The 14,996-nt window shown below is 41.2% G+C and overlaps 1 protein-coding gene across 4 annotated transcripts in view; it reads right to left on the minus strand.

Moving 5' to 3' along the window:
* Positions 1-14,996, minus strand: part of LOC147034671 (lysosomal alpha-glucosidase-like) — a 191,777-nt gene that overhangs the window by 93,737 nt on the left and 83,044 nt on the right. For all 4 annotated transcript variants that reach the window (XM_085887024.1, XM_085887020.1, XM_085887010.1 and 1 more), the window contains exons 11-16: positions 13,918-14,031; positions 9,536-9,620; positions 8,907-9,024; positions 6,423-6,556; positions 6,180-6,331; positions 1,324-1,472 (exon numbers count right to left, since the gene is read on the minus strand). In XM_085887024.1, coding sequence (XP_085743150.1) covers positions 1,324-1,472; positions 6,180-6,331; positions 6,423-6,556; positions 8,907-9,024; positions 9,536-9,620; positions 13,918-14,031 — 752 coding nt within the window. The remainder of the gene's footprint in view (positions 1-1,323; positions 1,473-6,179; positions 6,332-6,422; positions 6,557-8,906; positions 9,025-9,535; positions 9,621-13,917; positions 14,032-14,996) is intronic.

A 14,996-nucleotide genomic window follows, 5' to 3' on the forward strand; every position in this document is an offset into this window, starting at 1 on the left:
CCCTAGCGGTGTAATTTACCTTTTTCTTTTAATATCACAGCACGTCATTTATGAAAATAAAAGTACAAATTGACATTCAAGACAATGTTAATTTCATAAATGAAAGTAAGTGTGCATGTAAACTTGTGTTCCATTGTTTTAGTTAAATCTGACAAAAGCTTCAAATGTAATATTTGTCTCGGAGAGTTCCGGTTCTTAAGTTGATACTTTTATTTTTGTACGTACTTTATGAACGGCCCATACGTGGAATCAGAGTGAAGTTTGAAGGGCTATAAAATCGGAACGAGAGCAAATTTCAAAAAAATGGCTCGTGTTGTTCTAGATAATAATCCGTAGTATCTGAATCACTAATAACATTTTATCTCTCTTGATAAATGAGGGAGGAGATACGATTTGAAATCGACGATTTCCGCAACTTTGACAGCCTCGTGACGTTGACCTCGACCGTGGACGACCTTGAAAGTTATATTGTTGTGCATGTCTCATCGACCTCTATCCATTCCACTATTGGTTATTTGTCTTCACTCGGTTTGATCGTGGACGGACAGACGTACGTATGGACGTACGGACAGACTTCGAGACTGTTATTATGAGGTCATCTCTACTGAGATGATAGAGTTGACCCAAAAAAGCATCGGCCATAGACCTGCCTACAGTGGGAGAACAGTAGACCTCATGGTTTGGCCTTGCTGTCAGAGATTCCACAGAGTAGAGAGCTGGATGTAATGCTGGGGAACCAGCTCACATGGGGCTGGTGCCTCAACATCCAATGCCTTAGCTTCCACTGCTCTCCCAGCCCTCGAAACTCCAGGATGTACATGTTTACAGTAATGCTTTGCAACAAACAAATGATGTACGACCATTTTCTCCTTTTTTCAGGGGGGTTGGTCATTACCCACTCTTGGTTAAACTTCCAAAATTCAGGCATACTGCACGCCTCTACTCTTTTGTTTCTTACTTCTCTCGGATCTGGAACTGCCTTCCAGAGGCTCATGTGCTCTTTCCTTCAGTGCTTCAAAAGCAATTGGTGCACCACCATCTTTACTACCCCATTAACCCTTCCTAAGTCAATCCTTGCAGGTTGAAGCATTTCCTCCCCTCTTTTCCTCTTTGTTAACAACATGGTTTATTGTGCTCAAGAGTTTCTCCGGTGTCATACTATCAGCCCTTAGCCTCATCACCTTGCTCTTCCATGAGCCTCGATCTTGCAAATGAAAAAAGGAAAAAGATTGAGAATGTTTAATTTGTAGTCATGGGTGGGCAATAATCCAATGACATATTAATGTGGTGAAACAGAAAAGAAAGTTGAAAAAAAAAACTCACTCAAAGAACAATGGCCGAGCAACAGTGGTTCCTTGCATATGTGCATGATGGAACAGCGTGTAGAGGAATGGTAGGAGAATATAACGTGTGTCCAGAGCCATCCGTATAGCACGCTGGGCAAATTTTGAGAAAGCAACAGGTTCCTGGGACTGCAAATGACAAGAACAGGCACTCTTAGGACAAGTACTACAAAAAAATAATTACAAGTCTCTGACTCAAAGACAAACCCTTCCAAGCTACCAACTGTACTGCATTCTACAGATGTGCCAATAACATGGTAGCAATGTTAAAAAACAAAAAAAAAACGAAACTAATGGCACATTCAAACCAAACATCCGTCTGATTCCCATGTGTCTGGTTATTCTTTTCCACTTTGATAGGTCCCTCCCATCCTGGAGGTGGTGTTTCTGTGTATGTAAAGAAGTCCACTGCTCATTACCCACTGTCCTCACAAACCCCTCGAAATCTTCTGGAATACTACTGGCAGCATATTCCTCTGCACAACCACCTAACATTTCTCTGTGTAGTCGACCATCCCGATGCCGACGACCACACGATATACCTCGACTTCCTCGAACATGGATCAACTCGTAATCACCCATCCCAACTCTCCGTTTGTGATTTTCAGCAATTTCAGCTGTCACAACGCCAGCTTGCTGGGTGTTGGCTTGGCATCGGCCCTTTCAGCCCTTCCCAACTCTGCCGAGTTACCCACACTCATACCTTGCTGCCCTTCCCAAATCTTGCCTCAGTGTTCACCTCCACTCCTTTGTCCTCAGTTTCTCCCAGATCTTGCTTTTTTTCCTTTATTTCCAAGCTGGCAATACACTAATCTCCATTAAAATATATATATATATATATATATATATATATATATATATATATATATATATATATATATATATATATATATTGTTGCGGTTGAGGAAATTCGCAAACCACCATTCAGGTCCCGTAGGTGAGATATCTCTGTAAGTACATGTGTAGTTAGCCCCAAACCCGTTGTTTAGAGGGAATGAATGTGATTCAATCGGGCTGCGACCCTTTGAGATAGTCGTTTTTCTGTTCTCTCTTTATTTTGAACCAACCACGTCTCAACCGCCATCACACAACAACCACCAACCACAACGCCGCTTCACAACAACAACAACAATGCCAACAGCCACGATCTTTACCTTCACAACTCGCTCCCGCAAACATCGCATCACCGCCATTCCAAACGTCGCTATGGCCATAAACCACCACAATAAACCCTCCACCACCTTCACCTCTCCTTCTGTGGCCATTCCCGCACCACTTGTGAACGCCGAGCGTCAGGCTGTCCTGGCCTCGTACGGGACGCGCGCCGAACCGCGAGTGCAAAGTGCGGCCTTTCCGAGGAGAATTCGGATCAGGAATGATACACGCCCACTTCTGATTCGTCCAATCAGCAAGCGCGGGGCGGTTTGGCCCCGCCTCCAGGTGCGTCGGAGTAGAATCGGGATATGCAAATTCTCGGATCAGGGGAGACTCACGCCCCTTTTTCCTCCGTCCAATGGGCGAGCGTGTCTCCACCCCCCCCCCCCCCCGAGCTCGTTCTGATCCAGAAATTTGCATATGGGTTCTCCTGCCGGCCTATAAAGCGCCGGGCGCGGGGCGAATTTGGCAGTCAGTTTGAGAAGGGTCAGTTTTGGAGAGCAGAGTGTGGCAGCGGCAGTCAGTTCGGAAGAGTCAGTCTGGAGAGGTCGGAGAGCCGAGTGGAGCTCGCAGTCTGTCGGGGAGCTGCAGAGAGAGGAAGCCTGGAGCGCGGTCGAGTCGGTTTGAGTGCAGAGTCGGCCTTGGAGGAGCGGGGAGTGAGTCGAGAGGCGAGTGCGTACAGGTGGTTTGCTGCAGTTGGCTGAGGAGAATTGGGGAAGAGACCGAATAGCTCGGGTCCGAGGCAAGGAAGACGGCGGTCGGCGACGAGCTCGCAGTGGAATCGCTCGTCGCGGGACCCAAGCAAGCCAGCTATCCTCTTTCCCCAGAGCATCAACAATTCCCCCCTTTTTTCCCCCCCCGCGCTGAGATAGTGCGAAAAGGGGGGGGCCCCGTCCCCACCCCACTCCAAGCAGTGCCAACGAAACCGGCGAAGGAGCGCGGAGTCGGGGCACCGCCGTGCCACCACATTGGCGGATCATCACAAAAACACGGGTAGGATCCACCGGTCTCGCGGACCTGACTGCTCTTTCAGGCCCCGCGCAAATATTGGCCCACAGGCCCCGTCTGCCCCCTTGTCTTTGAGGGTGGCCCTTTTCTTTTGCTTTTGAGTAAATGTGTTGTTGGCGCCGTCTGTAAAGTAAAACTGTGCAAGTGTTGCCGTGTGCTCGCGTAGTCGGTAGTAGATCTGCATTGTTGTGTTTCTTTTGTAGCATTTGCTGTAGGTGCATAATTGTTGTAATTGTACATGTGTGCTCTCCGTGTGCCGCGGAATAAATGTGCATTATGTTGAACTGTTTTTCCCGTTTCGCTTCGTCTTTTCTTTAATTGAATCTCCATCTTGCTTCACGTAAAGGGTTGGTAGTGGGCTTAATACGCCCGATAATTAATCGGAACCGTCGAGGCAGACGATAACACCGCTCGGTTATCCCGATAGTACGGAACGGGTCTCTTAAGTGGCCCTTGTCCGGAGTCGACCTGCGGCGAGGTGCGATCGCCCGGTCTACCCTCCGCGTGGGTACTTAGGTAGGTCGAATTTGGCGAACAACCCTATCCCACGCGGGGTGCCGATTGGCACGATCGTGGTGAGGCCGAAAGGCCCACCCGTGACTAGCTCCCGGCGTTAGTCCGAGAGGGTCACGACAGAATTGTCCGTCCGGTGGGCGACGTGCCGTGATTCGAGTTACGTGGCCGTTCGCACGCCGGCGGGCGCGAATTCGCAACAATATATATATATATATATATATATATATATATATATATATATATATATATATATATATATATATATATATATATATATCAACCATGATATTTTTAATCCTCACCGACCCTTTGCCCAAATGTCCACCTGCAAATTATTTTTGTTTGCAATTCCTCTGTTGGCTGTTTTATCTGTTTGTGTGCCCCCCCCAACCCCTCTCATATTTTGTATTATGCTGTATGTCTGCCTACCTATCCATCTGTGCCTCTTCTTGCTGTTTTGCCTGTTGGTGTGTTTCTCTTGTCCATATGTTCCTTTCAGCTCAATTGTCACCATGTTGGCCTCATATATTTTGCAAGCTATCGCTCTTGCCTGAGTTTTTACCTGTGCATGGAACTAAATCAAACACAAAAGGACCATTCAACAGTATAGTATATGGGAGTTGAGGTGGCCTCATGTTCACGGAAGTGACGTCACGACTGCCTTCACTCCATTGGTTGGACAACTCGCCTGACTCCACAAAATCGTGGTGCGTGATTTAGATTGTGGGCGAAGCACATTCGGCTGCAGGCCTTAGGTCTTGGGCCTTGTGGGCCAGTCCATGGCCCAGTACAATGGGAATTGTCCAAGGTAAATAATCACGACGTATTATATGTCAACATAAGCAGTACGCATATTTTTGCCTCATGTATATACACCGGGTTAATAATATTTTCGGGACGATCTCCGCAGCGATTTGTGGGATTATACACTGCCCAAATGAAGGGATGAGCAAATTATTTAATAAATCAAAATTTTTGAATTTTTCGCCTGACTTTTCAAGGATGAATACCATGGAAATACAGAAGGGTGTTCCTTCATGCATGTAGTTCAAATAAAGTGATGAGCAAATTGCTCTTTTTTTGTACTGATATTGCAGTTGCAGTTGTTTGGAAGAGCGCTTCTGTTGAGGTAATGTGTGTGATGAAAGCCTGGTGTTGGCTTCATTATTCAGGTGACTGGTTTACGTTCTTAGTAACTTGAGTTTGAGCCCCAGTTGTGCTGTTAAATAACATCAAGTGGGTTGATTCAGCCCGTCATCCTTCTGAGGTCGGCAAAATGAGTACCAACTTAGTGTAAATGGGGGGCACTGCATCAGCAGCATAGCCACGCTCCTAGTAATGATGCAAACAGCAGCCATAGGTTGCATACGAAATATGTATGTGTCATTGGCTGCTATCTCAAATGTGGGTGAGTTTCATTAGATGGAACAGAGACCGAACAGGTCTCAAAGTGTGTGTGTGTGTGTGTGTGTGTGTGTGTGTGTGTGTGTGTGTGTGTGTGTGTGTGTGTGTGTGTGTGTGTGTGTGTGTGTGTGTGTGTGTGTGTGTGTGTGTGTGTGTGTGTGTGTGTGTGTGTGTGTGTGTGTGTGTGTGTGTGTGTGTGTGTGTGTGTGTGTCGTTGGTATCTCCATATGTGGGTTTCAGAAGGTGAAGCGGAGTCCTCTCAGGTGTCGAAGTATCCACCTGTGTGTGCATGTGTATCTATGGCGTGTATGGATGCTAAAGATGGCATTACAGTCCTGTTGGGGGAGGGATGGGTGTGGTGAGGGAATGCGAAAGATGGCATTACCCTCCTGTTGGTGGAGGGGTGCTACAGATTGCTTTACCCTCCTGTTAGGAGTGGGGGGCATGCTATCGTTACAATGCTCTCGTACCAATATGCAATGTTTTTACAAATTGCTACACTAACCACGAATCATCCCCAGGAATAAAAGTCTCATTTCTTGGACTGTATTATTAATTGCAAGTAATTAATCGGACGCAATCCATAACTTTGTATCTATTGTAAACCTCTGCATTGAGCTTTGTGCACCCGTCATTTTGACAGGCTTTTTCCTCTAGTTTATAATAAATGCAAAGACAGTAGTTTAAATTAAACAACAGAATAAACTAAAAGCTACCATTTGTCCAAAAGAGAAGCAGCATGTTTGTATGACCTTCATGCGGATGTCGTTGTGATTTCGGGAAAAAGGGTAAAAAGCTCCAAGCTGCATCCAGCGTATGCAAAGCTCCTCTGTTGTGTTATCCGTAAATCCACAGATGTCCGCTCCAACAAGTGGTATTCCGAAAAGGTTGAAATTCAAAATGGCTGTGAAGTAACAAGACCAAATTCATACAAGTTTGTCTGTTAAATTTAGTGGCAGAAACTCAAGTGCATTTGTTAAACTGGTCATTTGTACCAGGAATGGACATGCGTAGGTCCCACCAGTGGCTCCAGTTGTCTCCTGTCCAGTGGCCGGAGTACCTGCCCTGTCCGGCGAAGGTTGATCGAGAGATGACAAAAGGCCGCTTATTGAGCAATCTTTCCAATGCCCTGATGAGTGCACAATACAAATGTGTTCCATGAATGCAAATTACAACAATTATTGTGAAGACTAAATTATTAATTTGTACTAATTTTCTGTCAGAAAATGAGCTTCACAGCATTTTATTTTTATATTGGCCATTCATAAGGCATTTAGACATTTATTATTGACGGTGTGGATGATATTTTTTTTCCATTTCGTAGCTGTAAAAATTGGAGTGATAAACAAGATAGATCCTTCAAACAGAGCAATTGTGTGATGAGATATGTTTCACCAAAATTCATCTCTCTCACTTGTGAACAATTTGGAGACAAGATCAAGTTCAGCATTTTCAAAATATCCAAGAATGCTGGTATGAAAAAAAACAACAATAATAATAAAAATCCCTAGAAACACCATCATGTCCAATCACAACAAATTTGATTCGATGCTAGTGCATTCGTTAAGGGAAGGAATGCTTTGCCAAAGCCTGACCCCCTCCCCCCACCACCACCAAGATGAGACAGCCCTACATTGGATCAATAATGCAAAGGTTCCACCTGCACTGTCATTCTCTTCACACTGGGATCCCCATGCTAGGCCTTCCTAGTTTCTGTTGCAGACTTTTTTTTAAGTGCTGCCTTGGCTGATGTAGGATGTTCACCTGCAATCCAGTTTGCTCTATCCATTGATGAAATTATTTTTGATGTTAGATTATAAGCATCACATTTTTGAATTAAAACAAGAAGCATCCCATAACATGACTGCTGTTTTTGTTGAAACATAAAAGCACCAATTTTGAAGCAGTCCAAGTTCTACACCTTGTGTACCAGCCAAAAGTTAAACGATTGACTGAAGGTTAAAAAGAAGAGCCCTAACTTCCATAAAGCTTGACACCATGAAACATGCAGTAAATTAGCTGCAAATACTTAAAGCACAGCCATTTGAAGCTTGATACAAAGAGAAAGACATTGATCTCACAATAAGAAGAGCACGACCTCAAAGTCTTCTTCAAGACCAACTGTGAAAATGAGGAATACTATACAACGACAATGCTTGTGTTTAGAATGCTAAAAACTATTATAAACACCCACACTTTTAAATGACCAACAAGTCCTGCACACAATTATTGCATAGACTCAAATATAGCTTCCCCTCATACCCAAATCTCTTGAGCAATGTCAAAACTTGCCCATTATCTAACCAGTGCAGCCAGGCTAAGGCTATACTTCAGGAGCATTCAATATTGTTGTGTAATACGTCATATTCAGCAATAAGCCATTAAAGATAGTGACAGAGTAAAGCAGCATTACACTTCTGCATGACAACTTTAGATGCACTTCACATGTAACAAAGTTATTCAGCATTACACTTTGAGTGTCTACGTTGTGCTGTTATTTTGAAAGAAAGAAAAACACAACTAGAGAGAAGTCGATGGTGCACAATCACCACAAATCCCACCTAAAGCAAAGTTGAAAGATGGCAGAAAATTCTACCAGGATTGACCAAATATCAAATTTTGAGTGATATTATTTTCCATTCTGACCCCTGTGACCCCAAAGTTCCCACCCCCTGAGGCATGAATCAGGAGTCAAATCCAATTATTTTTTTTTTTTTACATATTTCATGCATTCCCCCAATGTTGATTGCATATGCAGTTTAAATTAAAAAAAAATAATAATAAAAAAGTTTTAAAATGTGCCTGTAATTGCATTAAAAAAAAAAAAATTGGAAATTGACTTTTTGGCTACACCCCAGGTGGCTGGGCCAAAAATGATACCGTTCTTGCACATTCATGCCATTTTGTGATCACCAAGTTTGGTGAATTTCTGCCCAACCGCTTCAGGAGAGACAGCGTGATGGACGAACACACAGACAGAAAGAAAGACAGAAATATGGAGCCAATTACAATATCCCACCATTATGTTAAAAAAGCATTGGGATAATGAAAATGCATACTCTAATATTTGCTTGCTATCATCTTGGTTGAATCAAGTTGTATGGCTCCCATGTCAAGTTTTAGTTGTCTCACAAAGGGATAATGCTAATAAACAAACAAATTAATTAATTATATCTGCCACATTCTATTTCCCACAGCAGTACATTTACTCTCACCAACCTTTGGTTGATAAAATCCATTGTTTATCCTTTCTTCTGACAAAGATCAACATGAGCATTCACAGATAATTGTATTCTGTTGTGACAGTTCAAGATGCCCGTTTTGCTGCTACACAAGCCTCCACTATTGCTTTTCAAAGATCCATGCAAAGCCAGAATGAAAGCAGCTACAGGACGTAGTAGAACAATTCCAAAACACACAGCAAGCATGAACAAACATCCGACAGTTATGGTGGTGACCCGAATGTGTGAAGCAATTACCGGTATGTAGCATTGGCTTCAAAGAGACCGTACAGATTGTGCAGATTGTAATGGCTTGACTGAGCATGGCGTGCAGAGGTACACACAGTCTTGTAATTCAGTTTACTACCCCGAATGGCTTGAAGAGAAAGAAAGAAGGAAGGAAAATTAGGAAAAGCATTTATGTGACCACTTAGATACATGTAGTATTCAGTTTTTTTTTCTTTTTAATTTTTATTTCAAATTATCTAAGAACTGATAAAAATCACAACAAAGGGATCTACAAAAATTAATCATTACAGATAGCTCTACATGCAAAGATCAGGATATCATCTGTAAACATCTACTATGACCACTGCTGAGGATGGTATGGATATGACAGTTTCTTCAATTGACTTCTCGAGTAGGTAAATTGGTTACTCATCTCAATTGCCAAATAGTAATGAAAAAGTGTAGATAAGGAAAAAATGATTTATGCAATGGGTAGATTACGAGCTCGATACATAAAACCTTCCTGACATCGCTACCCTTAATCTCTGAGGCTCTCAAAAATATAAATACATAAATAAAAACTTTCAGAAACCATTTAACACAGGATGCTCATCCACTAACAAATAAAATAAATGAAACTGCTGTATTCAGATGCCTACCTGGTGTGAAAGGTGGATTTTCCAGAGTATTGTTTGGACAGCCATTGACAGACCCATCTACAAAATTTGAAGGCTCATTCATATCCTGAAATAAATAACAGGTGGGAAGTAAACTCAGGTCACAAAAGGCTTCATAATGAAAGTCCAAGTCCAACAATCCTAAGATAGTAAGATAAGGCCAAGTAAGATTTCAATGGGTTAGCATATTGGTGTTTCCATTTTCTACCAAGGTCCTTGCAAAACAGGTAAGAGCACCCTGTCCCAGCATGCGATTCATGTGCAAGCTTCTCAGTGAGCCTTGGATCAATGAAAAAATAAAAATAAAAAGAGCATTTATGACTTGCGATAAATTGGCCAGATATTGAGAAATTATCCCAATCACCTCATTCTCACATAAATACCCAACTCTTGGTATTTAGCGCAATGAACTTCTGAGGCTCACCATATAAGAATGAGGTGATCAGGATAATTTCTCAATATCCAATTTAGCACAAGTTATAAATGCTCTTTTTTTTCTTTTTTAGCATAATGTACAAAACTGAATATTTAACTTTCCTTTTTTTTCACAGCAAACTATGGACCCACAAAAAACGAGATACGACTGGCTGAGTTCAAAATCATGATGCACTGTGAAGTTGATAAAGTATTATTTCCTGAGTGATGGTAAATGCATCAATGGATGTAAAGTATAAAAATATAAATATAATCATCATATGTAGTTGTTCCCTTTAAAACTACCTTTGTCCCTTCCAAACATTAGACAGCCGATTTGTGATTATGGCCAAAAATATAGTTGATAGCTGATCAGATATTCAGGCATGTCCATTCTTGCAGTACAAACTGTTAGGAAACAAGATGTGATGATCTGGGGATGGGGTGAGGTGTGAAAATGAGATGCTGTTGGTGCGACCAATGTACAAGCAAAGGTTGCCTTGTGCACAAACAAGAAGAGTAGAGAAAGAAGATTGCATAATTAAAGAGCATGGAACAAGAAAGTGAGAGAGAAGAAGATACTTTAAAGTTTGAACATATGGACATCATAAGTTGAAAGAACAGCAAAAATGCAGAGTTCCATAAATTAGCAGGATGAGACAAGGAGGAAGGAAAATGAAAAAAAAAAAAGAAAAAAAAAAGAAGAAAAAAAAAAAGAGGATCATGTTTGGATTGAGAAAAGTTGGCTTCTGAGTAAGACACAGATAATAGAAAAACAGGAGGATCACAGAGTTAGAAATAGAGGTGGAATGATGAATTTGATGGTAAGTAAAAGAATGGCCATAGAAATGCCAAGAAAGAGAGAAGGCCACGTGATGGAACAGTGGGAATCAAATTAAGGGATACCAGAGGTGATGATGGGGTCATCAATTAGGCACACAGATTCAAATTGAATGTTATAAAAGGATGATCAAAAATTGCGATGAAGAGTAAAATGCCACATAAAACCAGCCATACAGTGAGGCGGTTAATCCATGAAGATTCCAGGAGTTTTAAACAAATTCTGATCAATTTGCTCAGTAAGCAGAACATGTGAAATATTTGGGCAATTCCTGTGAGAGCAGGCAGTGGTGATGGTGCAGCAATGGAGATTGGTATAAATGAGGTATGGGAGACAGTTTTTGAAGGTGATGAGACTATAAAAAAATCAAATATCTCATTCTGCAGGAAGGATCGTAGAGAGTTATGTGGAGTTTTGAAGGAGCAGGAGCTAGGGACATTGAAGGAAGGGTGAACTCTATCACATCGAGTCATGGTAGGAAGCAGTTGGCTATGGTTTCATCAATTATTGGCGAATCATCAGCAATAGTGATGAAACCGGTCCGGTAGCCGAGAGGGTGTGTAGCATTGGGATTCTCATGTGTGTACGATGTGTGAACGTCTTTATAGTTGTTGAGGAACTCTGGGAAGGGTTCGAAACAGCGGAGCGCTTACCTTATGTAGGTCTTCATGGGTTGCTTTACGCATTTTCTTCGGCAAGAGGAGTGTGGGAGGGGTCAATTATTTAGATAATCCAAGCCATCTGGGTTTCGTTAATTCGATGAGAGCTGATTGGTGATTCCCTCCATTCACAGGTGAGAGATGTGGGTGGGTCTTTCAGATATATATACACACATATATATATATATATATATATATATATATATATATATATATATATATATACACACAGATACATATATATATATATATATATATATATATATATATATATATATATATATACAGGGTGTCCCAAAAAAATGTACTCTTTAAATGATAATAAATGCGTTGTTTATTGACTTAGAAAAAAGATTAATGCTTAAATGTATAAATGGATAAATGCATGATTACAAATGTTCAAACTGACGATAATCACGTTCCAAACACAGCCGATAACGCGGACCAATGGATTCAACAGCATTACGCATCATTTCATTTGGAAATGCAAGACATTGTCTTTCAATTTCCTCTTTCAGCTCATCGACTGTTGCTGGTTTTGAGCCGTAAACCTTATCTTTGAGATATCCCCATAAAAAGAAGTCCATTGGAGTGAGGACTGGGGAACGTGCAAGTAATTCAACACTACCTCTTCGCCCAATCCATCTGTTCGGAAAAGTTGCTTCAAGATAGGCTCTTACATCACGGTAGTAGTGGGGAGATACTCCATCTTGCTGAAAGTAAATATCTTCATCACCAAATATCTCTTCGACATGTGGACCAACGGATTCCTGCAGCAAGTTTAAGTAAACATCCCCAGTGAATTGGTCAAAAAAATGGCCTTAGGCTGCCCGATGCTGATATCCAACACCACACTGTAACCCCTGGTAAGTTTAAGTGGTGTTCCATAGTAACATGCGGATTTTCAGGAGCCCAGTACGTGCAATTGTGTCAGTTAATTGAGCAATTTAACTTGAAGCTGGCATCATTGCTCCAAACAATTTCGGATGGAAATGCTGCATCTTCTTCGCATTTGCCCAGGTACCACTCACAAAATTCAGCTCTCCGGTCAGGATCGTCTTCATTTAGAGCGCAGATTAACTTTGGAATGTAACTTTTCCAATTAATTCGCTTCAAAATGCGATGGGCGCTTGATTTTGGGATTCCTGTCTCACGAGCCATTTGTCGTCCAGATTTCCGTGGGGATCGGTGGAGGGTTTCCAGCAATTGATTTTCCTTTGCGGGGGTGGTTGATGACCGTGGTCTTCCTGAACGCTCCTTATTGATGTCATGCACAGTTCAGTCTGTTTTAAACTTATCTTGGATGCGAGCAATGGTGCGTCGCGTTGGTGGATCTTTGTGAAAATGTCTTCTAAATTGTCTTTGCACTTCCATGATGTTTTAGTGCTTCCAGTAGCACTTTATGATAAATTTTCTTTCTTCAAAACCTAGTCGTACTTCTGACATTATTAGGGTCAATTTGATCTGAGAAGAAATGAAAAATTCAATGAGTTATGAGGAGCCAAAATGTGAGTACATTTTTTTGGGACACTATATATATATATATATATATATATATATATATATATATATATATATATATATATATATATATATATATATATATATATATATATATATATATATATATATATATATATATATATATATATATATATATATATTCCACTGAGATGGCAGGATTGCCTAGGGGTATGCACACTTTCCTCTAAGCAGTCTGTCCTCGGTTTGACTCTTGGCCGAGATATAAACTGTCATCCCAGTGTTTTACAGGCGGGGCAATTCAAAGTGTGTCGTTCCTCCGATATGGACATTAAACCGGGCATCCCACATGCTGGCATTAGTCAGTGGACATTAAAAATCCCACGCCATCCTTTGCAAAGAGCAGTCGAGGCATTTCCAGCGCCATAGCCAAATTACTGTCTTGATCTTAGTCAAACATCAGGCCTGGCCTGCTGGTTCATGAAAAACTTGGGCCAAGCTTCCCCAAGCCAACCCCACAATAATGTGCGAATAATTGTGGTGGTTAAAGAAGAAGAAAAAAAAAAACTCGCTACACTCCATGCTACATGGTCTGTAGCTTGCAGAGTAAAAGTTCAAACCTCCATGGTGTCTTGGAGGTTTTGTTGCTCCTGCTTTTCCAGAGTAAATGTTTTCATCGAATTAAAGTTTGATTTTAAAGTCGCACAGCATCATTTAGAATTTGATGCAATCCTATTAATCCCTTTCCTCCCTCCCAATGTAGATTTTGGATTCCTTGAAATACCTCAAAGTGATGTGGGAATTGGGGGAAAAACAGTAGTTTGTCCACTTTTGTTCACAATTGGAAATTTTCCATTTTCAACATGTCTGAATACCCCAAAACAATATTGCATGACCTGTCTCTAATTAGTTTACCAGTGTCATTTAGGTTCAGAAAGTGGAGACCAACATTCAGCACAGGGACTTACAATCCACAGACCATCAAAGGGAACCTTGCTATGAAAGTCTCTGAGGCACTCGAACCACCATTCCTGCGTCACTGATGTAGAAAAGTCTGGGAAGGCTGTTAATCCTGGCCACACCTGAGAAAGCAATATGAGCAATATTTTCGAATAAAAAAGTGAAAGCAAAACAAAGGGCTTGTTCACAGATGCAATTCCATTAAACATGGGATCAGCAACTATGCTTCCACAAACACAAAGTACCAAAATGCTCAAATACAGAAATACAAAATTCCAGTCACACTTGAACAATATAAAGAATATAAAATGATGCCCTCATGAGGGTTCAAGAAAAAGCTGGAAGGTGTTATTTGTTACAAACTTGACAGATAAACGTTTCCCCATTCCACATTGAATACATTTTCTATGTGCTGTGACATTTTCAAAAGCGATGAAAAAAATTAAAAGTTCAGCAAATTATTTAAAATACATAACAATAGTGGAAAAAAATAAATATGGAAGATAAAAGCAATTTGGATAGGATTTTCAATTCGAGGAACATCATCATTGCAGCCTTAGGAAGTCACCATGGTGATAATGGTAATAACAGGAAAGTCTGAATGAATGAAAGTGGCTAACCCTACATTTAAGCCAAATAAGAAAGCTGGCCGATGAAAATGTTTTATTCAACCTTTTTGATGACAACTTTACAATGTCATTCTTCAGGTAAAAATAAAATACTAGTACAGTTAGTTATTCTACAACATGGCTTCTAACAACGTCATTTTACCACAACTGTTAAATTTCTGTTAAACATGAGTGATAAACATCCCACTAATGAGCCTGCCACTAAGAAGCAAAGAAAATCAGTGTCTTTGGAGACCAAGATGGACATTGTGAGACATATTGAGAGTGGAAAGAGGGCAATCGTCATTGCCAGATCTCTCCACTTGTCACCAACGATCTTTCGGACCATCTTTAAGAGCACTGATAAGATTTAAGAAAGCATCAAGAATGTGACCCAATTAACAGCTAAAAGGACTAGCTGTCCTCGTGGCAACATGATGGAGAAGATGGTGCAGATATTGCTGATGTAGATCAAGGAT

Source organism: Eptatretus burgeri, chromosome 1 (assembly GCF_056783735.1).
Source record: "Eptatretus burgeri isolate ZD-2024b chromosome 1, Ebu_testis_v1, whole genome shotgun sequence".
Classification (NCBI taxonomy): Eukaryota; Metazoa; Chordata; class Myxini; order Myxiniformes; family Myxinidae; genus Eptatretus; species Eptatretus burgeri.